The 23,458-nt window shown below is 45.1% G+C and overlaps 1 protein-coding gene across 17 annotated transcripts in view; it reads left to right on the top strand.

Moving 5' to 3' along the window:
- The window catches only part of LOC143031548 (ELAV-like protein 1), a 486,883-nt gene that overhangs the window by 419,803 nt on the left and 43,622 nt on the right, over positions 1-23,458 (top strand). For 11 of the 17 annotated variants that reach the window (XM_076195544.1, XM_076195549.1, XM_076195555.1 and 8 more), the window contains one exon: positions 3,207-3,275. The exons of 4 other annotated variants lie outside the window; for them this stretch is intronic. In XM_076195544.1, the coding sequence (XP_076051659.1) occupies positions 3,207-3,275 (69 nt within the window). The remainder of the gene's footprint in view (positions 1-3,206; positions 3,276-23,458) is intronic. 2 more of the 17 variants (XM_076195551.1, XM_076195548.1) reach the window with 1 other exon arrangement.

The following is a 23,458-nucleotide window of genomic DNA, read 5'->3' as shown; positions in this document are numbered from 1 at the left end:
ATTGGTTGACAGCAGGAAGTATCCGTGTTTGTTTATTTGTATCATCATTGTTATCGTGCGTGGTGTCACTTCACTGTTTACATGCCACCCTTGACCCGAGCCGAGTGACGGGAGTGAGGGATGGCCCTCCGTACGCGAGGTGGGAGGGCAAGTTTGTGCCTAGAACCGGCTACCCCCTTATTAGGGGAGAAAAGAGCCTTCATTATGTAGCGTATTAGAGCCCCCTATCGTGTAATTATAATGATTTTTTAATAAATATTACTGTTAGCAAACTGACCCATGGGAATTCGATGAAAACGACCAGTTAAGTGACGTCGCACATCTGGCAGAAGCTCGTATGGCAAGTTGTCATGGTTGTCGTGGCGGTGCAATAAATGTTCCGGGCCGGTAGCGTCTTATTGTAGTGGGCACGAGGTTAGGATACCCCTGTATTATGGGGGAGAAATTCTACTTGTACGTGTGTGTGTATAATATGGACATTACTGCATGGGATGATCATGTGAGCGGTGCTTCTGATGGTTAGGGGGTGAAGAGGTTGGAGGTAGGGGAGGGGGGGCTTGCCCCCCTATTCCCCCTATTTCCCCTCTTCTCCTTCCCCCCTTTCCCCTCTTCTCCTCCCCTTCCTTTTCCCCCTCACAGCTTTGGCGCCAGACAAGCAGACGTTGGCGCCAACCCTCGTGGCGCCGGGAGCGTGTGACGTCATCGGGGGGGAGGGAGAGGGAGGGAGGGAGGGTTGCGGGTGTGGGTAGTGCACAGGCCCAACATCCGCTTCTTTACCCGGGTGAGATGGTAGTGCTGGTGGTGATTTCCCAGGAGAGAGAGAGAGAGGGTGGGAGAGTAGATTTTCCTCTCAAACTTCATCCGGAGTATTAAACTCTTTTTTGAAAAAGAGGAGAGACAAAGATTATTATCCGTACAATTTATTTTTTTCAAAATAATTCTGAAATGCCAACGCATAGGTAGAGTTGAGAGAGAAAGTCTCTCTCTCTCTCTCTCTCTCCTTTTTATGTATTTACGCCTCGGGGCCGTCATGTGTCAAGATACCTCTTTGTTGCGGCCGAAGCCGTCGCCTGTGATCCCCGGGGCGGGGTGCGGGGGGGGGGATGATGTTTAATGCGAAATCAGATAAGAAAACGCGCACAGGCGAATGTGGTTGACAACTTTCAAGACGGTGTGGGTTGACAATTGTCAAGTTAAAAGAGAGAGAGAGAGAGAGAAATCAAAGAGTGAGACGTGTGCTCCCTCTCTTCCTCTCAACTGTACAGCTGCAGACAAAAGAACCTGCTCCACCCAGGCTGACTTTGGTGGAATTCCTCTTGAGTCCGTGGACTGGAGTGGAGTCACCCATAATCCGTTGACGCATGCGCATTGTCAAGTTCATTTGTCCTCGGTCCGATCACACACGACACGCTCACGTCGCAACGCTCGTGAGGTTCCGTCGTGGGTATTACGACGCGGGATGTCTGCGACATTGTAATCTTACGACTTGTCATCTGCGACATCGCAATCTTACGATATGTCAGCGCCCTTTCAAGAGAAAATAAATGGGACAGAAACTTTTGTCCCTCCCAGCGATCAAACGGGGATGGCTGAAGTGGATAGAAACGATAGTTGAATTTTTTGCTTAGTGTCTTTTAATGCACAATATATATATATATATATATATATATATATATTTGTCGATCACGTGAAAACCAAAGTTGGAAAAAAAAAACGGGAGACAGGGAACCTATATATTTCGATTGCAAATTGTATCTACTGAAGAGGATTGCAGTTTGCAATCGAAATGTATATAGATCCGGCCTCCATTATATATATATATATATATATATATATATATATAATGTATACTTCCAATTGTACTATCATAGTGGAGATGGGTTGAACGCAAAAATTTCAAGTATATGTAACTCGAGCATACAAATATATAAGAAAAATTGCGCTCAACTTATATTTCTCTTGATAGCGTAGTTGGTTAGTTACTACGGCACATGTCATGTGATCGCTGAGTTCGAGTCCTCGGCTGTACCGCATTTCAATTTCTGCATGTGGCCTCCATTGGGTCTCCCGATGTTGATGGCTTAGAATTGAAGTGTATTGTGGTTGTATATATAATATATATATATATATATATATATATATATATAATATATATGCATGCATATGAACGCACGCACGCATACGGTAGCGCTGATAAAGTTGGAGCGGTAACTGCTTGATGTCAGAAGTGGTACTGGGGGCTATCTATCGGGAGTTGGCACTCAAAGAGGACTCGAGTGGGACTTCAAAAGATATGGAGGTGGGAGGAAAGGTCTGTGTGGTGTGGAGATTGGTTCATTCGCTTGTTTTTGTTTTGTTTTATTCACGTTTGTAACAGTAAGGTTTGAAATGTGTTTGTATGTTTGTTTACTTATTTTAGAGTTTCCCATGCGTAGTTAGGGAGTGTTTGGGACCTGGGTGGTACCCCTTCGGACCAGAGTCCCTATTTTTATATTTATTATTATTATTATTATTTAATCTAAATTTGATTGTGTGTGTGTGTGTGTGTGACTTATCACGGTCTTAGATCACGTGTTGGACTCGTGATCAACAGCTGTTACCCACCCGGATGAGAGCTCCCATATGCACGATCTACGGGTAATGGTGTAACCAAACATCATACACACCCATGTCCGCCCACGAGAGTTGGAGCACCGGTTCGCAGCGCAGCGATGCCAAAATTACTTCAGCCCTGGGCGGGGTTCGAATTTGGACCGCAAGGGTAGTGGTTGCGAACGGTACCACTGTGCTGTCGAGCCCTGTGGTCTTTGGACCACGTGTTGGACTCGTGATCGACAGCTATTTCCCTCCCGGATGAGAGCTCAGAGCTCACGTGTGCCCGATCTATGGGTCATGCTGTGTGACCTTACACGTACACACCCACACCCTCAACCCCCCGCCCACGAGAGCTGGAGTAACGGCTCGCAGCGCAGCGATACTGGAATTATTCCAGCCCTGTGTGTGTGTGTGGTTCGCTTTGGTCTTTGGATCACGTGTTGGACTCGTGATCGACAGCTGTTTCCCTCCCGGAAGAGAGCTTAGAGCTCGTATATGACCGATCTATGGTATGTGTGTGTGTGTGTGATCACGGTTAGGAGTTGATGAATTGATTGTAGTGGACCAAATTGACTAATTTTCTCCCTCTCTCTTTTCTCCCCCACTTGCAGGTGAGTTTCGTGCTGGAGCATCGGGAGCTGGTGCGGATCTTGGTGGAGGTGAGGGGGAGAGGGGGGGAGGTGAGTGGGAGAGGGGGAGGTGTGGGGGGAGAGGGTGGGAGGGAGGGGGAAGCTGTTTGCTGGAGAAAGGAAGGAGAGGGGAGGAGAGAGAGGGAGAAGAAAAAGAGAGAGAGAGACAAAACTGGTCTCGTGGAAACGGACCCCCTCTCTCTCTCTCTCTCTCTCTCTCTCTCTCTCTCTCTCTCTCTCTCTCTCTATTTACATTGTATATAGTTGCCGCAGGTATGTTTATCTGTCAGTTGTCAACATATCTTTGTGTGTGTGTGTATATTTACCTAGTTGTATTATACGGTAAGGGGAGCTATGCTCGTAGGGACCCGTCTCTGTATCTTTCAGCTTCAATTTTGTTCTTAAATTCTCGAATAGCGTGTGTGGCTGTTTACCACAATGTACTTAATTGCAACATAACGAGATAAGGGCAGCGCTCGTGGTGTCCCGTCTATGTCTGTATCTGTCAGACACGTCTTTAAATTCTCACGCGTGTTTAGACAGGAATGTCATTCCCCCAAAGGCCAATGCCAGCCGAGGTGCCGGGCGACCATAGGGCCCTGGTCGGGAGTGGCCAGAAGCCACAAGTCTCATTAAAGAGAGAGAGAGAGCATCTGGTATGGAAGGTTTTGTGACGTCATCACGTACCTATCTTGTGACGTCGCTTGTGACGTCATTTCCCGGCGAAGTCCCACGATGTGACGTCATTTTGACGTCACGCGGTAGGACGTGCTAGTGAATGGCTCTGGCTAGAAGCGATGGTGAATTGTTTCTCGTCACAGGATGTGGAAATATTAAAAGCTGGAAATTTCAAAACTGATTTTTTAGCTGCGGTTGTCAACTAACAACCACCTTGTGACGTCATTATGGTGGGGGTGGGGGGATAGCTACTGGAATAGACACCCACCCCCAACACCCAAGAGGGCGTAGAATACTATCGACTGAAACATAAACACCGGAATACTGGAAACGTGGCAAAGCTGTTTTTGTTTATATAGTGTACAGTTGCCATTACAGAATTATTTTTTGTTGACTAAATGTTATATTGCACGGAGGTCTCGTTGCGCAAGAAGTGGCAACAATGTGTCTCGTTGCGCAAGACGTGGCAACAATGTATTTGTTTACAAAGGCTCGTACAGTAGCCAGCACACTTAAGTGGTGTCTGTTCTTTGACGGTAGATGTGGCAACGTTGTTTACTCTCGGCAGGAATGGCTTTGGGGCAATTTGAGGCCAAAAATAAGACAAAACTGAATAAAATCTGTTGCCAGCAGGTCGCCATTATGGAAAGATGTACTTCCTTCAAGTTCCTACAGTGTTGTCTTTTATATTTTTCTTTCTTCCCCGGAAGAACTTCAATTTTGATTCGGTCGACATTGGGAATGAATTTATGGTGGTATTCTTAAAAAAGAAAAAAAGTATTTCCTTATGTAAATCTTAGGAAGGGAAAGAATTTTTTTTTTCTTAAAACCACCGTTAGCTTTCAAAGTGGCCTCTAGTTGCGCCATATCTAGCTGCTACACATACAAAGAAACTTCTTCCCCCTTACAAGGGGGGTAGCCAGCCAAGGTATGCACACACCCATTCGGCACCCATTTCCCTCTCAGCTCCTCGTGGATGACGGGTCATCCCGCCCACTGCCTTCAGGCTGCGTCAATCTTATCATTCGATCACAATCCTCCACTCACACCTAGCCTTTGCCCTCTCCCTCCCCCGCTCGACAGACATTCCCCTATAGCCTTTGCCCTCTCCCTCCCCCGCTCGACAGACATTCCCCTATAGCCTTTGCCCTCTCCCTCCCCCGCTCGACAGACATTCCCCAATAGCCTTTGCCCTCTCCCTCCCCCGCTCGACAGACATTCCCCTCATTCGCCCCATCCATCTTTCTCGCACTCCGCCTTCCCAGTTCACTCCATCCATCCACTTCTACCTTCAACTCTCCCCCCCCCTCTCTCTCCCGATCTCCCAGCCCCCTTTCTTACACTGAAAAAATCTTTTAGCTCCACCCAAAAGGGAGTTTTCCCACCTTAACCCATTCAACTCCGATGACAAGATGTCTTGTCATTTGGTCAAATAAAACAAAAAATCATAATAAAACAACAAAATGTTTGATGATCAAACAGCACCAGAAAAATATGACGTCATCAGTCCTCCTCCTCCTCGAGGAGGAGGACGACTGATGACGTCATATTTTTCTGGTGCTGTTTGATCATCAAACATTTTGTTGTTTTATTATGATTTTTTGTTTTATTTGACCAAATGACAAGACATCTTGTCATCGGAGTTGAATGGGTTAAGGGGGGGGGTTAGCCACACCCGCCTTTAGTCTCCAGCGCCTCTATCCTTAGGTCCAGGGTGACCACCACTCCAGGCGGATGAACGCGTGACTCTGAACCAAAGGGGTGCCACCAAAGTTCCCTTGAAGTATAAAGCGTACATGCAATCCCCACTACCCGCCATACCGTGTGGTGGTGGTGGTGGGGGGGGGAAGGGTCATAATGGGTTATGACGTCTTAATGGATTGTGACGTCATTGGACATGACGTCATAACGAAGGTATGACGTCATTGGAGAGACTGAAACTGTGTGTGGGGGGTCGTTTCAGACGATTTTATTTATTTATTTATTATTATTTATTTATTTATTTTTTGCGAAAGAATTTTAGTATACGAAAAGGAGCCAATCAGTTTTATTGATTTACAATTGCTCGGGGGTGTCTTCGTCCCTTTTCCATGTGTGGTCTTTGGATCACGTGTTGGACTCGTGATCGACAGCTATTTCCCCCCCGGAAGAGAGCTCAGAGCTCGTATGACCGATCTATGGGTAATGCTGTGACCTCACACACGCACACACACACACACACACGCACACACACACACAACTTCCCGCCCACGAGAGTTGGAGTAACAACTCGTAGCGATACTGAAATTATTTCAGCCCTGGGCAGGATTCGAATCCGGACCGTCGTAGTGACAGTCGGGGACTACCAACCGCGCCACCAAATGTGTGTGTGTGTGTGTTATCCATCATACCTCGTGGCGCAGTGGTTAGAGTTCTCAGCTGCTACTACGGCGGTCCGGGATCGATTCCCGCCCAGGGCTGAAATAATTTCAAGTATCGCTGCGCTGTTGGTTGTTACTCCAGCACTCGTCGGCTGGGAGTTGGGTGTGTGTGTGTGTGCGTGTAAGGTCACAGCATTACCCATAGATCGGTCTTACGAGCTCTGAGCTCTCTTCCGGGAGGGAAATAGCTGTCGATCACGAGTCTAACACGTGGTCCAAGACCATGGTGAATGTACAAGTAGTGTAGGTCTGAGTGGGGGGGGAAGGGTGGGGGGTTAGTTTGACTCGCAGAACCGAGTTGGGGGTGGGGGGTATAGATGGGGGGAGTGTTTATACGGGGATATTTTGGTCTTTCCGTTGCGCGTGAGGTCGAACCTTCCCCCCCATATCCCCATATTCTCCTCAAACCTCTAATCCCCCCAAACTCCCCATTCCTCGACCCGTTTCCTCCATATCCGTGGTTTAGTCTTTCCCCCCCCCACATCCCCCCCATCATCCTGTTTGGCACACACACGGTAATATATATATATATATATATATATATATATATATATATATTATGAGCTCACTTCCGGGAGGGAAATAGCTGTCGATCACGAGTCCAACACGTGGTCCAAGACCATGGTGGTGAACCACACCCAAGGCTGATATAATTTCAAGTATCGCTGCGCTGCGAGTCGTTACTCCAACTCACGTGGGCGGGGGGTTTGTGTGTGTGTGTGCGGGTGTGTGTAAGGTCACAGCATTGCCCATAGATCGGTCATATATTATGAGCTCTGAGCTCTCACCCGGGAGGGAAATATCTGTCGATCACGAGTCCAACACGTGGTCCAAGACCACTGGGTAAATGCACACAACTGTTACTATCGCGTCCACTGAAACTATCACTATCAAGGGATTACAAAGGCGGAGTGTGTCGACAGGAGACCGTTTGGTCCATAACTAGGTCGGATGCGAAAAAAAAATAGGTGCCGGTTTAGTATGTGGCCTACCTTCTTTGCAACTGGTTTAGTATGTGGCCTACCTTTCTGCAACTGGTTTAGTTTGTGGCCTACCTTTCTGCAACTGGTTTAGTTTGTGGCCTACCTTTCTGCAACTGGTTTAGTTTGTGGCCTACCTTTCTGCAACTGGTTTAGTATGTGGCCTACCCTATTTGCAACTGGTTTATTATTTGGCCTACCCTTTTTGAAGCTGGTTTAGTATCTGGCCTACCTTTCTGCAACTGGTTTAGTATGTGGCCTACCCTATTTGCAACTGGTTTAGTATGTGACCTACCTTTCTGCAACTGGTTTAGTATGTGACCTACCTTTCTGCAACTGGTTTAGTATGTGGCCTACCCTTTTTGAAGCTGGTTTAGTATGTGGCCTACCCTTTTTGAAGCTGGTTTAGTATGTGGCCTACCTTTCTGCAGCTGGTTTAGTATGTGGCCTACCCTATTTGCAACTGGTTTAGTATGTGGCCTACCTTTTTGCAACTGGTTTAGTATGTGGCCTACCCTATTTGAATGTGTCCTACCTCAGGAAATTTTTTAAAACAAACAACAATACTTTAAAAAAAAAATTCATTTAAACCTAACCCTAACCTAACCTAACCTGCAGAGTTGGGCGCGTTCCTCGGTGCGTTGAATAGGTGCGTTCCTTGGTGCGTTATTAGACCAGATACTATACCAGAGAAAAAATTCGAAGGCCACATATTAAACGGTCACCAAATATATATATATATATATATATATATATAAACACAAATTTTATAAATAAATGTATATATTTTTTATTTTATACTACTGGACGCTGTCTCACTATCACACACACACACACACACACACGACTTGGTGGCGCGGTTGGTAGAGTCTCCGACTGTCACCACGGCGGTCCGGGTTCGAATCCTGCCCAGGGCTGAAATAAAATTCAGTACCGCTGCGATTCGAGTCGTTACTCCAACTCTCGTGGGCGGGGAGTTGGGTGTGTGTGTGTGTGTGCGTGTAAGGTCACAGCATTACCCATAGATCGGACATACGAGCTCTGAGCTCTCTTCCGGGAGGGAAATAGCTGACGATCACAAGTCCAACACGTGATCCAAGAAGACCAAGGTGAATGCACACTGACCTTCTTCCCCCTTCTCTTCCTCCTCTTCCCCTCCTCTCTTTCTCTTCTTCTCCTCCTGCCCTCTCCTCTTCCTTTCTCTTCTCTCCCTCCCTCTCCCCTCCTCTCCTCTCCTCTCTCCCTCCCTCTCTCTCTCCTCTCCTCCTTCCTCCCTCTTCCTCCCTTCTCCCTCTCCTCCTCCCTCTTCCTCCTCCTCTCTTCCTCCTCCTCTCCTCTTCCTCCTCTCCTCTCTCCTCCCCTCCTTCCTTCCTCCCTCTCTCTTCTCCCTCTTCCTCCTCTTTCCTTCTTCCTTCTCCCTTCCTCTCCTCCTCTCCTCCCTCTTCTTCCCTCCTCTCCTCCCTCATCCTCCCTCCCTCCTCTCCTCCCCCTTCCTCCCTCCTCTCCTTCCTCTTCCTCCTCTTCTGCTCCCTCTTCCTCCACTTCTCCCTCTTCCTCTTCCTCCTCCACTTCTCCCTCTTCCTCCTCCACTTCTCCCTCTTCCTCTTCCTCCTCCACTTCTCCCTCTTCCTCTTCCTCCTCCACTTCTCCCGCTTTCTCTTCCTCCTCCTCCTCTTCTCCCTCTTCCTTCTCTTCTCCCTGTCCCTCCTCCACTTCTCCCTCTTCCTCCTCCACTTCTCCCGCTTTCTCTTCCTCCTCCTCCTCCCTTTTTCCCTCTCTCACTCCGTCGTACACCTCCACTTACTCCTCTCCTTCCTCTCCCTCTTCTCCTTCCTTCCTCTCCCTCTTCCTCTCCCTCCTTCCTCTCCCTCCTTCCTCTCCCTCTTCCTCCTCTTTTCTCCTCACCCTCCTCTTTTCTCACCCTCTTCCTCTTTCCCCTCCTCCTCTTTGTCCACTCCATTTGACTTGTCCTCTTCGTTGTCCTCCTCGTTCTCGTCCTGTTTCTCCTCCTCCTCCTCCTCTTTCTCCTTTTTTCTCCTCCCTCCTACTCCTCTTTCTTCTCCTCTTCCTCCGCTTCCTCTTCCGCCTTCTCGTCCTCTTTCATCTCCTCGTCTTTCTTCCCTTTCCCCAGTTCATTTTTCTCTCCCTCCTCTTTCTTCTCCTCTTCCTCCTCCTCTTCTTCCTCCTCTTCTTCCTCCTTTCATCTCCCTCTTTCATCTCCTCCCTCCTATTTCTTCTCTCCCTTCTCCTCTTCCTCGCCCTCTTCCTCCTCCTCCTTCCTTCTTCTCTTTCTCCTCCTCTTCCTCCTCCTCCTCCTTCACTTTCTTTCCTCCCTCCTTCTCTTTCTCCTCTTCCTCCTCCTCTTCCTCTTCTCCCTCCTCCTCCTGGGCCTCTTTCCTCTAATCAGTTAACTTATCATGAGCCACTCGTCACTCCCCTCTGTACAACGTCAGCTTCCACACACACGTACACACACACACACACACACACACACACGTACACACACACACACACACACACACAGCCACGCGAGCGAGGGCCTAATCGAAAAATAGAAACATATTTAAAGCTAAGTTTGATCGATGGGGGGACAGGCGGGGCACCACGAGTGTAGCCGGTTGACTTTACATTTCGGTTAAAAGACACAGAATCACGCTTTAAACTCGCAAGGTGACTAATGAAGGTGGATACTAAGAGACGGGGCCCCGCGAGCGCTGATCTTCCTGTATATTGTAATTAGACGCACGCACGAGTCGACGGCGCAGTGGCACCGTTCGCAATCGCCAATTTAGCGGTCCGAGTTCGATTCCCGCCCAGGGCTGAAATTGTTTGAGCATCGCTACTCAGCGAGCCGGCACTCCAACTCTCGTGGGTTGGGAGTTAGTTGTGTGTGTGTAAGGTCGCAACATTACCAGTACATCGGGCATATATAAACTCTGAGCTCTCATCCGGGAGGGTAATAGCTGTCGATCACAAGTCCAACACATGATTCAAGGCCATAGTGATTGGCCCATTTACGAATTAAAGGCGTATTAAGGACGAGTTAAGTGTGGCAACAGTGTATTAGAAGTGTGACAACATTGTATTAAGATGAATTTGGCGACATAACGTGTCAAGTGTGTTAACTTAGATGAGGCAACAGTGTGCTAAGTTGGATGTAGTAAATTGAGTTGATGTGGCAACAATGTATTGGAGATATGACAGAGGTGCATTGGATTGAATATGGTTATTAGATGTGGCAGAAATGTACTGTATATATGACAGAAGTGCATTGGATTGAATATGGTTATTAGATTTGGCAACAGTGTGCTAAGTTGGATGTAGTAACTTGAGTTAATATGGCAACAATGTATTGAAGATGTGCATTGGATTGAATATGGTAGTTAGATGTGGCAACAATGTATCGTAATGTGACAGATGTACGAAATCCTATGTGGCTGTGCAACAGTTTGTTAGGATGGATATGGCCATTAGATGTGGCAACATTGCTTTCAGATGTGGCAGAAGTGTATTTAACACATTTGATGTATTAAGCCGTGTCAGCAGTGCATTGACCTAACATGTGGCAGCAGTGCATTGACCTAACATGTGGCAACAGTGCGTTTGCTAAGTACAGTTGGCACCGCTCGTAAAATGGGTAAATGTGGCAACGCTGTTAGGCTGTTAATATTCAGACGGGGGTAGCGAGTTAACCAGTAACGATTTAACTTTGTTAATCGTCGCGCTGAGGAGGTGCCATCAGCGCCGACCGTTAAAAGTTCGTTAGAGCAAAAAAAGCGGTTACAATATTTGAATATTCAAATCTCCAAATATCAAAATTACCTCTCCGTCGTATATAGTAAAGCTGAATGATTAACTAAGGGATTGTCTGAGGAAATGTAGCCCAGTCTGATAACCCCCATTAGGTAGGAGAATGTTTAAGGGAGACAGCAACAGAAAGAAGGTTAGAAAAAGTGGTTAAGACAGATTTTTCTAGTTGCTCACCCCAAACCCCCCTTCCCCCCAAGACTCCCCCGTAACCCCTCCCCCCTTCTCCCCAAAACTCCCCCGTAACCCCTTCCCCTCCCCAACCACCACCTCCAGCACCTGTTCCAACTCGCTCATACGTCGAGGTTTATATAAAATCCGTCACACATGTATGTGTGCGTGTGTGAAGCTGAGAATCTGTATATTTCGGCCACTATTCTAAGCACCGAAATATAGATTACTCTCAACACACACACACACACATACATACATACATACATACACATACACACAGACCACTCGTGGCGCAGTGGTTAAGAGTTCTCGGCTGCCACTATGGCGGTCCGGGTTCGAATCCCGCCCAGAGCTGAAATAATTTCAGTATCGCTGCGCTGCGGATCATTACTCCAACTTTCGTGGGCGGGGAGTTGTGTGTGTGTGTTTGAGTGTGTGTGTGAGGTCACAGCATTACCTATAGACCGGTCATATACAGTATGAGCTCTGATCTCTCTTTCGGGAGGGAAATAGCTGTCGGTCACGAGTCCAACACGTGATCCAAGACCATGGTGAAACACGTACACACACACACACACACACACACACACACACACACACACACACACACACATAATTTTCTACCAGCCTTCTTCCCCCACTCCCCGCCTCCCCAGGAGGGGGGGATAGATGAGGAATGGGGTTGTTTACTGTCGAGCCATATGGCAAAGACTAGTGCGTATGTGCGCATGCGTGCGCATGTGTATGTTTTTGTTCAAAATAAGTTCCTTGTGAATGAATGTTTGCATATCATATGCACTATGCGTGTGTGCGTGTACGTGTATATGTATGTGCGTACGTGTGTGTGTGTGTTTATATTTAAAGGAAGATATTCCTTGTGAATGGAATGTTCACATACCATTTAGAGTATATGTGTGTGTGTGTGTGTGTGCGCGCGTGCGCGAGAGACCGGGGGGGCACCCTCGCCTAGGTGCGGTGGGGGGGTAGGGGGTATGGGGGGGTTACCAAAAATAGGGAGGATACGGGGGCGATGCTGGGGCCCAGGGGAGAAGAGGAGATAGTGGGGGGGATGGGGGGGAACAGCTGTTTATGTTGAGGTAGCAAGTCTTGACATATGGCCCTGGGTGGGGGGGATGGGGGGGTAACACATTGAATGTATCTTGGCCGTTTGGGGGGAAAGGTCTAAACGTCTGACGTATAAATCGCTCACGTCACGTTCCCTCCCCCCTTTTTCCCCCCCCACCCGGGGGGGAAAGGGGGGGGTGAGGACATTGTACCTGACCCAGCGGATGACCGGATCAGTGTCTTTTGTCTATGGTTGATTCAGTAGGCAACACACAAACGCACACACACACACACACACACACACACACACAATGGCGCGGTTGGTAGAGTCCCAGACTGTCACTACGGCGGTCCGGGTTCGAATCCTGCCCAGGGCTGTAAATAATTTCAGTATCGCTGCGCTTCGAGTCGTCACTCCAACTCTCGTGGGCGGGGAGTTGGGTGTGTGTGTGTGTGTGCGTGTAAGGTCAAAGCTTTACCCATAGATCGGTCATACGAGCTCTGAGCTCTCTTCCGGGAGGGAAATAGCTGTCGATCACGAGTCCAACACGTGATCCAAAGACCAAGGTGAATACACACACACACATAGAAACAGCATTACCCATAGATCGGTCATATATTATAAATCTGAACTCTCTTCCGGAAGGGAAATAGTTGTCGATCACGAGTCCAGCACGTGATCACCATGGTGGTGAATCACACACACAGAAACAGCATTACCCATAGCCCAGTCATATATTATGAGCTCCAAGCTCTCTTCCGGGAGGGAAATAGCTGTCGATCACCACGAGTCCAACACGTGATCCAAGACTATGGCTGTGAATCACACACACACATACACAGAAACAGCATTACCCATAGATCGGTCGTATATATGAGCTCTAAGCTCTCTTCCGGGAGGGAAATAGCTGTCGATCACGAGTCCAACACGTGATCCAAGACCATGGTGGTGAATCTCCGCGCACACACACACACACACAAACTAAGGATATAGATTAATTTGGAACCGTACATGAATTTCAGTCTAGATATGTTAGACGGGACCCGCCGAGCGTTGGGCCTTTCCTATAGGTAAATACACATACACATATATGTATATGCAACATATATGGATTAACAAGCTCCGCTTCGGGGGTTCGAGACTTTGCTTTGGCAAAGGTTCGAGTCCCACCGACGGGGCTTGTTAATCTATTTGGCGCAGTGACGCGCGCGCACACACAAACACACACACACACACACACACACACACACACACACGAGTCCAACACGTGATCCAAAGACCAAGCTGAATACACACACACACACACACACACACACACATATATATATATATATATATATATATATATATATATATATATTCACTAAGGGATAATGTAGTAACACGTTTATAAATCACACTGAGAACCCACCGTCGGAGTAATAATGATAATAATAATAATAAATAAATAAATAAATTGGGTGAAAATTGGCTTCTATATTTTTCGGCTACCGGCTTCTGAGGAGGGCTACAGAAGCCCAAATATAGAAAGAAGCCAACGTTCTCCCAGGTTTCTTTTACTCAGTGTGTGTGTGTGCAGAAAAACCACCAATGAAAATAGTAAAATGATGACCGAGCGTTTTCGTCTATTTAGACATCTTCATGTTTAGAATCACGAGTTCATGTGATTTCTCATGCATATAATATATATGTGTGTGTGTGTGTTGAAGTTGGTGGGAAGTGGAAAGAGTGGTGTCATAGTTCGAGTTTTAGTCTTGACTAGTTTCAACACTTCAGTCTCCTCTTCCCACCTATTCTTTTGAGAAAGCTAGTAGCGAAACTAGTCAAGGATAAAACTCGGACGAATAATCCAGTCTTTCCTCTATCTACTTCAATTTATCAAAATTTCACATGTGTATATATATATATATATATATATATATATATATATATGCAAAGAAATCACAAAACACACGTGATAAACTATTTTTGCAGAAACCACCGGGAAATTGAAAAAACAGATACCGAACGTTTTCGTCTATTTAGACATTTTCAAATATATATATGCAATAAAAACACTGGGAACGTGTGTTTTATAAATGGAAGGTAACCACTTTAGAAAATAAACGGAGGAGAGCGCTTTCGTATATTACATCCAGTGTCATTTACACTGAAGATGTAATATATATGTGTGTGTGTGTGCAGTGATTCACAAGAACACGTGAAAATAATTTGCAGAAAAAAAATGCGAAATAAGAAACCTAGTCCGAACGATTTCGTCTATTTAACCCATTCAACTCCGATGACAAGATGTCTTGTCATTTGGTCAAATAAAACAAAAAATCATAAAACACCAAAATGTTTGATCAAACACCAGAAAAATATGACGTCAGTCCTCGCTTCGCTCGCAGCGAAGCGAGGACTGACGTCATATTTTTCTGGTGTTTGATCAAACATTTTGGTGTTTTATGATTTTTTGTTTTATTTGACCAAATGACAAGACATCTTGTCATCGGAGTTGAATGGGTTAAAGTTATTTTCAAGGAATACGTATTCCTAGAAAATGTCTTAAATAGGCGAAAATATTCGGACTAAGTTTCTTATTTTCTAGTGTTTTTTCTGTAATTATATATGTGTGTGTGTGTGTGTGTGTATATATATATATATATATATATATATATATATATATATAGTATCCGCGCAGAAGCTTAGTATAAATCATTCCCGTGCTGTGTGTGTGCGCGCCATATTTCTTTTGGAACAAAGCATCGTTCAGTCGCCTCCTCGTGCATACGGGGATGTTATAAACTCACTCTTGGCATCTGGCAGTGCTGCTTATGAAAGCCCTTTTACAATGTAGGCGGCAGACACAAGGCGTGTGTATGTTTATTTATATATGTATACTGTGTGTGTGTAATATATATATATATATATATATATAATATCACAAGGTAATGTAGCACATTGGTAAAATAATACTAATGACCCACTTTCGGAGAAGAATACACGAAAGTAAAAAGATCTCTCGATCACTGTAATCCTCTTCAGCGGAGGATCACAGTGATCGAAATATACGGATCTTTTTACTTTCGCCTATTATTCTCCGAAAGTGGGACATTAGTATTATATATATATATATATATATATATATATATATATATATATATATATAATATATGTATGTATGTGTGTGTGTGTGTTGGGTTAACGGAGCAGATTCTCTTATGCATGTATTATCAAATGCGACAGCATTATTGCATTTATTAGTTTTCTTCCTTAATTTCTCTGATTACACATCTCGTCCTCCTGATACAGAAAGTTTAAAGTCTTAGACTATTTAAAGAAGAAAAATGCAATAATGCTGTTTTGAACCCTACATATATATATATATATATATATATATATATATATATATATATATATATATGGGAGAGGGACTATGCGATGACACACAGGTAAGATGAAAGAAATCACACTGTCGGAGAAAGTAAATGGATGAAGAATATAATACAGTGGTCGAAATATACGACAAGTTTTATTTTTCATCCATTTACCTTCTCCGTCAGTGAGATTATTTTCATATATATATATATGATTATATTATGACATAAGACTGAAGGTGGAAGAAGCAGACGAGGAATAATGGGAGAATTTCACGCTTTAACGTTTCGACCCGTCTGCTTCTTCCACCTTCAGTCTTATATATATGTATATATATATATATATATGTATATATATATATATATGTGCAAAACAACTCACTAAACACACGTGATAGTATTTGCAGAAACCACTTGGAAAATAAGAGATTTGAATACCGGAGGTTTTCGACTATTCCAGACATCATCAGGGTACAAAGAATGATGTCTTGAATAGACGAAATCGTTCGGTATTCAGTTCTCTTATTTTTCAAGTGGTTTTTGCATATATATATATATATATATATATATATATATATATATATGTTGACGTGTACGTGGAGGAAGTATTGACGATTGCGCGTGGGAAAGGTTCCGTCCTTTCCTCCCAGTAAGATTATTTTGTCTCACGCCGGGAGACAGGGATGACCCGTCAGAGTGGAATGGATGACAAAAGGCGGATGCGTGCCTTGGATGACTTCCTTAGAAAGGGGAAAGAAGATTGTTTGTGTACGTGTGTATAATATGTGTGTGTGTGTGTGTGCGTATATATATATATATATATATATATGTACAACACTGAATCGGTCCCAGTGATTCGAGATACATTTTAACAATGTTAGTCCTTGGCAGTACCGCATTTCAACTTCTGCATGTCGGCCTCCATTGCATCTCCCGATGTTGATGGCTTAGAATTAAAGTGCATTGTGGTTGTTAAAATGTGTATGTGTGTGTGTGTGTGTATATAATATATATATATATATATATATTTAACAACCACAATGTACTTTAATTCTAAACCATCAACATCGGGAGATGCAATGAAGGCCGACATGCATAAATTGAAATGTGGTACTGCCGAGGACTCGAACTCCGCGATCACATGTCCTCGGCAGTACCACATTTCAATTTCTGCATGTCGGCCTCCATTGGGTCTCCCGATGTTGATGGCTTAGAATTAAAGGGCATTGTGGTTGTTAAAATGTATATCTAATCACTGGGACCCATTCAGTGTTGTGCACACACACACACACACACACACACACACACACACACACACACACACAGAAGATCTGTATATTTCGACCACAACTGTGGTCCTCTTCATCTGCTGAAGAGGATCACAGTTGTGGTCGAAATATACAGATCTTCTGTTTCTTTTGCTTTGTTTCTCCGACAGTGGGTCCTATATAAACACTAGGAAGAGGAGAAACACACTTTAGTGGACTCTGCATATTTGTGATTCACGTGTGACATGTGAAATTTGTGCATGCATATATGTATATATATATATATATATAATGTACTACACTGAATGGGTCCCAGTGAATAGATTTAGATTTATCAATCACACTGCAGCTCTAAGCCATCAACATCGAGAAACTCGAGGAGGCATACATGCTGAAATTGATACGTGGTACAGTGAAGGACTCGAACCTCCGCTAGCACATAACAAGTTATAGGTGACTTGACCGATAGCGCACTTGGTTAAGTCACTGTCACTTGTCACCTGCTAGCGGAGGTTCGAGTCCTTAGCAGTACCACGTATCAATATCAGCATATATGCCTCCTCGAGTTTCTCGATGTTAATGGCTTAGAACTGCAGTGAATTGTGGTTTATATATATATATATATATAATATAATTGTGTGTCAAGTAATGAATGTGACCTGTGATGAAGCAAGTCCTGAAGAAGACCAAGGTGGTCTCAACGTTAGGTCAAAATATATCACAACTGACACCACAATCTGAAGAAAGTAGAATAAGCTAATTATATATTTCGACTGCTAACTGCAATCCTCTTCAGTAGTACAAAGTGGGAGGGGGGGTGCTGCCTTAAATAGCAACTTCTTACAGAGGGAAAGGAGCTAAGGAAGGACCATTACCCTCGCTCTCTGGTGACCTGAGGATGACCGGAAGTTGTGTCAGGGGGAGGGGGAGGTCACCTGTTCACAATTTGTTACGTCACAGCTCGGGTCCATTGACCCTAAGAAATATTCATTAGTGGGTAGATAGTCCATGGAAAATCCACCATTTTCCTTTTTGAACCCACAACCAAATATATATATATATATATATATATATATATATATATATATACACACACACACATACACACATACATCAACCATAATTCACTTTAATTCTAAGCCATCAACTTCGAGATACTCGAGGAGGCATATATGCGGAAATTGAAACGATGTTGATGCCTTAGAATTAAAGTGAATTGTGGTTGATCAATGTAAATCTGTGCACTCAGACCTATTCAGTGTTGTACACACACACACACACACACATATATATATATATATATATATATATATGTGTGTGTGTGTGTATGTGTTACGTGGCACGTTTGTTTTGTCCTCTCATCCCAGGCGAGTTGCCCGAGTTCAAATCCCACCTGTCTTTTTGGCTGCCCCTGCACACAGGGCACAGGTGAAGGTCACGCAGGTCAGTTCGAATCCCGCACTCACCATTAATGTGTCCCTGGCAATTTAATTCGCGCGGGTGGTTGAAAGGCAAAGGTGGGGGGGGGGCGTGACCCCCCCCCGCCCTTCTCGCCTCAGGCTCCCCCCTTCCCCTCTTCACCCCCTTCCCCTCTTCTCCCCTTCCCCCCTTCCCCTCTTTTCCCTTCCCCTCTTTTCCCTTCCGCCCTTCCCCTCTTCTCCCCTTTCCCCTCTTCTCCCTTTCCCCTCTTCTCCCCTTCCCCTCTTCTCCCCCTTCCCCTCTTCTCTTCCCCTCTTTTCCCCTCTTCTCCCCTTCCCCTCTTCTCCCCCTTCCCCTCTTCTCCCTCTTCCCCGCTTCTCCTCTTCTCCCCTTTCCCCTCTTCTCCCCCTTCCCCTCTTCACTCCCCACTTCCCCTCTTCTCTTCTCCCTTTTCCCTTCCCCCCTTCCCCTCTTTCCCCTTCCCCTCTTCTCCCCCTTCCTCTCTTCTCCCCCTTCCTCTCTTCTCCTCCTTCCTATCTTCTCCCCCTTCCCCTCTTCTCCTCTTGCCCTCTCCTCTTCCCCTCTTCACCCCTTCCCCTCTTCACTCCCTTCCCCTCTTCTCCCCTTTCCCTCAACTCCCCTTCTCACCTTCCCCTCTTCTCCCCTTCCCCATACCCTTCACCCATCCCCTCAACTCCCCTTCTCCCCTTCCCCCCATTCACACCTTTCTCTCTTCTCCCCCTTTCCCTCTCTCCTATTTCCACTTAGCACCGTCCCCTTCTCCTCCCTCTCCCCTTCCCCCCTCTCTCTCCCCTTCACCCCCCTCTCCCCCCGGGGGGGGGGTCCCTTCTCTGTAGCTGGTTGCCTCCTTGGCTCAGTCTGAGCTTCTTTTTACACCGACAAAGGGGGGGGGGTAGAGGTGGGGGGAATACGGGATGGGGGAGAAGTGGGGGTGGAGTTGCTGCTTCCCCCCACCCTCACCCCAACCCCAACCCCCCACAGGTGGAAAGTTGGAAAAACGGAAGAATTTATGTACTGTGGATGTGTGTGTGTACATATGTACATGTACATGCGCGTTTTGTACGAACGCGCGCGCGCACAAATCACACACACACGCACACACACACACACACACACACACACACACACACACTCGCACACACACACACACATACACACACACACACACACATTCTCACTTTGGACTCCATATACCTGTGCATAAGAGACTTCAAGAGACCATAAGGCCTACACTAGGCACTTCCATGTCCATGACCACCTGTCATCCACAAAGCTGTCTAGCCAGTTAGGGGCTTACATAAGAATGAAGGAGACTGCAAGAGACCTTAAGGCCTACACTAGGCAGTTCCATGTCCCCTACCAGCTGTCACTGGTCAAGGTAGATCTAGGTCATACGCCGGGAGACGTTGTACAGCTGCGGCCGAAACCGTCATCATTGCACAGAAGTCACTGTAGCTGGGAATCGGAGTGCGGGATTCGAACCCACAACGAATTCGAGGCCAGCATGTATCCGATGACGCCACCTGTGCCCGTAGTGTTGGAGTGGAAACAGAATCTGAAATTAAAAGTAAAATATTAATAATAAATCAAAATACTGTTTCAGCAGTAATGGCTAGATGGTGCAGTGGTACCGCGCTCGACTGCTGATTCTTCTAGCTGCACTGCAAGCCGGCACTCCAGCTCTGGTGGGCAAGGAGTTGAATGTGTGTGTGTGTGTGTGTAAGGTCGCACACAGTATTACCCACAGATCGGGGCGGGGGACCTCGTAGCTCTCATTCGGAAGGATAAAAGCTGTCGATCACGATCCCAGCACGTGGTCCAGGACCACGAAGGTGGATGGCGTCTCGTAAAAAAAAAAAAAAAAGTTTAGCGGCAGCCAAGGGTATTCACCGACTGTGCTCGTAGGGTACCGTCCTTTTTTTTTTTTTTTTTCGTGGCGTACTTGTTAGTCTTTATTCACTCCAGCGCCGTCCGGTTCTATTCAGGTTTGAGGGCTGGCGAGGCGCCAACCATAATAAAGACTAGCCTGTGCGCTCCAAGAAGTCCGTTTGGAGCGTGGCGTCCGTCTCTCTCGCTCTCTCGTTCGTGTATTTCTTGTCTATTTGCTATTTGATTTTTTTATTATTTATGATTTAATTGTGTTTTTATTCTGCCTATAGTAAAGGAGGCCGTAGTGAAACAACGAATTGAATCAATTCTGACAAGTGGCAACAGCTTTATATATATATATATATATATACATATATGTATATATATAAATGTATGTGTATATGTATATAAATATGTATATATATGTGTATATATTTGTGTGTGTGTGTGTGTGTTGGGAGCCTGTCTCCTGGGTTAGGTAAAAGAGGTTCATTTTTACCCTTTTATTCCTGGTCCGAGTCAGATACAAAAACTGCCGGCAGGCCCGGAGGTGAACTCCGGGTTTTGACAGACTTCCCCAGCTAAATGTTACAGAAAGGAAAAGGGGGCGTTCCCCACGAAGGGTTGGCCAAATAAGAAACATGTGTGAAATTGTGTCACTTTTGAGAGTTGCCAAAAAGGCGTATCGGATCAACTGTAGAATTCCCCCCCGCGTGCTGATCTGTGGGGATCCGGGGTGTTCCGCTGTCACTCCGGCACACACCGTCACTCAAGTCATGATAACGTGTTTTTTTTTTTGTTTTGTTTTTTAAACCTAACCTAACCCAGGTCATGATAACTTTATTATTATTATGATTATTATTACCTAACCTAACCCAACCTAATCCAAACAAAGATTAACCCTTTGAGCGCCGTTAGGTTAGGTAAGGTAAATGTAATAGAAAACGTTATCATGACCTGAGTGACGGTGTGTACCTGAGTGACAGCGGAGCACTCCGGATAAGCACGCACGCGCGGGGGTGGGAATTCTACAGTTGATCCGGGGTATCGATGTGAAGATCGTCGGGTCTCTGTTCCAAGGCGTTGATCCTCCAGCGATGACCTTTGACCTTGTTCGCCCTGCGTTGACTCGAGTTTGTTTATAGAGTTTGTTCTGTGGCCCCTTCCTGGCTCAAAGGCCTCTTTTCTCATCATTCCCGAGGTGAAAGAAATCTTATGACGTCTATCGTAGATAAAAGAAATGTGGCGTCTTTCACAGGGCATATAATATATATATATATATATATATATATATATATATATATATATATATATGCGATAAAAACACTAGGAGCGTGTGTTCACAAATGCGTAAGTAACCACTAGGAAAAGTAAACTAACGAAGCAGAGCGCTTTCGTATAATTACATCTTCAGTGGAGATACAAAGAATTACATCTGCACTGAAGATGTAATTATACGAAAGCGCTCTGCTTCGTTAGTTTACTTTTCCTAGTGGTTACTTACGCATATATATAATATATATATATATATATATATATATACTGTAGTCTAGGGTGCCCAGGAGCCTGTTTTCTATGATAGGACGGAGGTAAAGAGGGCCCAGCGATGCGTTTTCTATGACTTCGTGCGCGCGTGGGCACAACAGAAATATACCCATTCTTCGTGTGTGTGTGTGTGTGTTTCTCCTCTCTCTCTCTCTCTCTCTCTCTCTTTTCTCTTTCTCTCTCTTCCTACACTTTCTTCTTTTCTCGAGTCTCGAAGAGTTCCTCACAACTTGCTCTTCCTCGGAGCAAAAGAAAATAATCCTAATTGGAATTGATATATATATATATATATATATATATATATATGTGTGTGTGTGTCACTTGGACAAAATGTAATGGCACATTTGTAAAGATAATCACGAAGAAACCACAATCGGAATAAAAGGAAACTTAGTAGAAAGTATGACTTCTATATTTCGGCTAATAGCTACCCTCTTCAGGAAAGTCCAGGTTACAAGAGATGATACGAGACCTAAATATAATTGAGATGTGAGTGGAAGGGGAACAAGCATAGCTAAAAACATGACAATCCGTCGCGCAGGGTTGTCATGTTTTAAGCTATGCCTGTTCCTCATCCACGCACATCGCAATTGTATTTACGTCTCGTATCATTTCATGTAACCTGGACTTTACTGAAGAGGGCTATAGCTATTAGCCGAAATATAGAAGTCATACTTTCTTCTAAGTTTTCCCTTTCTTCCGATTGTGGGGTCTTCGTGATGGTGTAATGGTCTAGTCACTCGGCACTGGTAATGTTGTTCTCGCCGCATGGGGTTCGAGTCCACGGGCGTACTACATTTCAATTTCTGCATGCGCCTGATGGCTTAGAATTAAATTGCATTGTGGTTGATTATATATATATATATATATATATATATATATATATATATATATATATATAATGTACACACAGGAGAACGGGCGCGGCTAGATAGGTCAGTTAACGACATCCAGAAAATGTTAGCCATATTACTCTTTGTTGCAGTTCTAAACGTATCGTTTTTTGTTATGTATTATTGTCTTTATTGGATCGGCCACCTCACATAGTGTTATTGTTATTATTATTTTGGTATTAATGTTACTAATGTCAATAATGAAAATAATAACAGGACCCGCGCTGGCCGATCGGATTAGAGCGTCGCAACTTGGGCGGTGGTCGAGGGGACAGTTCGAACCCTGATGCCATTAAATTCCCCGTACAAAATGCTCTGTGAGGGGTACCGTCCTAGCCTCCTGATAAGGGGGAGATCGCGACGTTAAACCGAATTATCACTGTCATTATTTATGTAAACCCCCCCCCCCTTCGCGAGAGGGGGAAAAGACATTGGTGTGTATATATGTGTGTGTGTGTGTTTGTGTATATATATACATTATACTCGTGTGTGTGTGTGTGTGTGTATATATATATATATATCCGATAATTTTTATGACAGTTGCATGCAGGATTCGAACCCACTGCACTCGGTCATCCGTAGATTACCTTAACAGAGCCTTAGACCACTAGACCAGTGGTCTAAGGCTCTGTTAAGGTAATCTACGGATGGCCGAGTGCAGTGGGTTCGAATCCTGCATGCAACTGTCATAAAAATTATCGGATTGATGTCGCTGCTATAAGTGAATTTCTCTCA

This window comes from Oratosquilla oratoria, chromosome 12 (genome assembly GCF_046742065.1).
Source record: "Oratosquilla oratoria isolate Oo_2021 chromosome 12, ASM4674206v1, whole genome shotgun sequence".
Classification (NCBI taxonomy): domain Eukaryota; kingdom Metazoa; phylum Arthropoda; class Malacostraca; order Stomatopoda; family Squillidae; genus Oratosquilla; species Oratosquilla oratoria.
The sequence above is the reverse complement of the archived record's forward strand: the minus strand, read 5'-3'. Positions and strand labels throughout refer to the sequence as shown.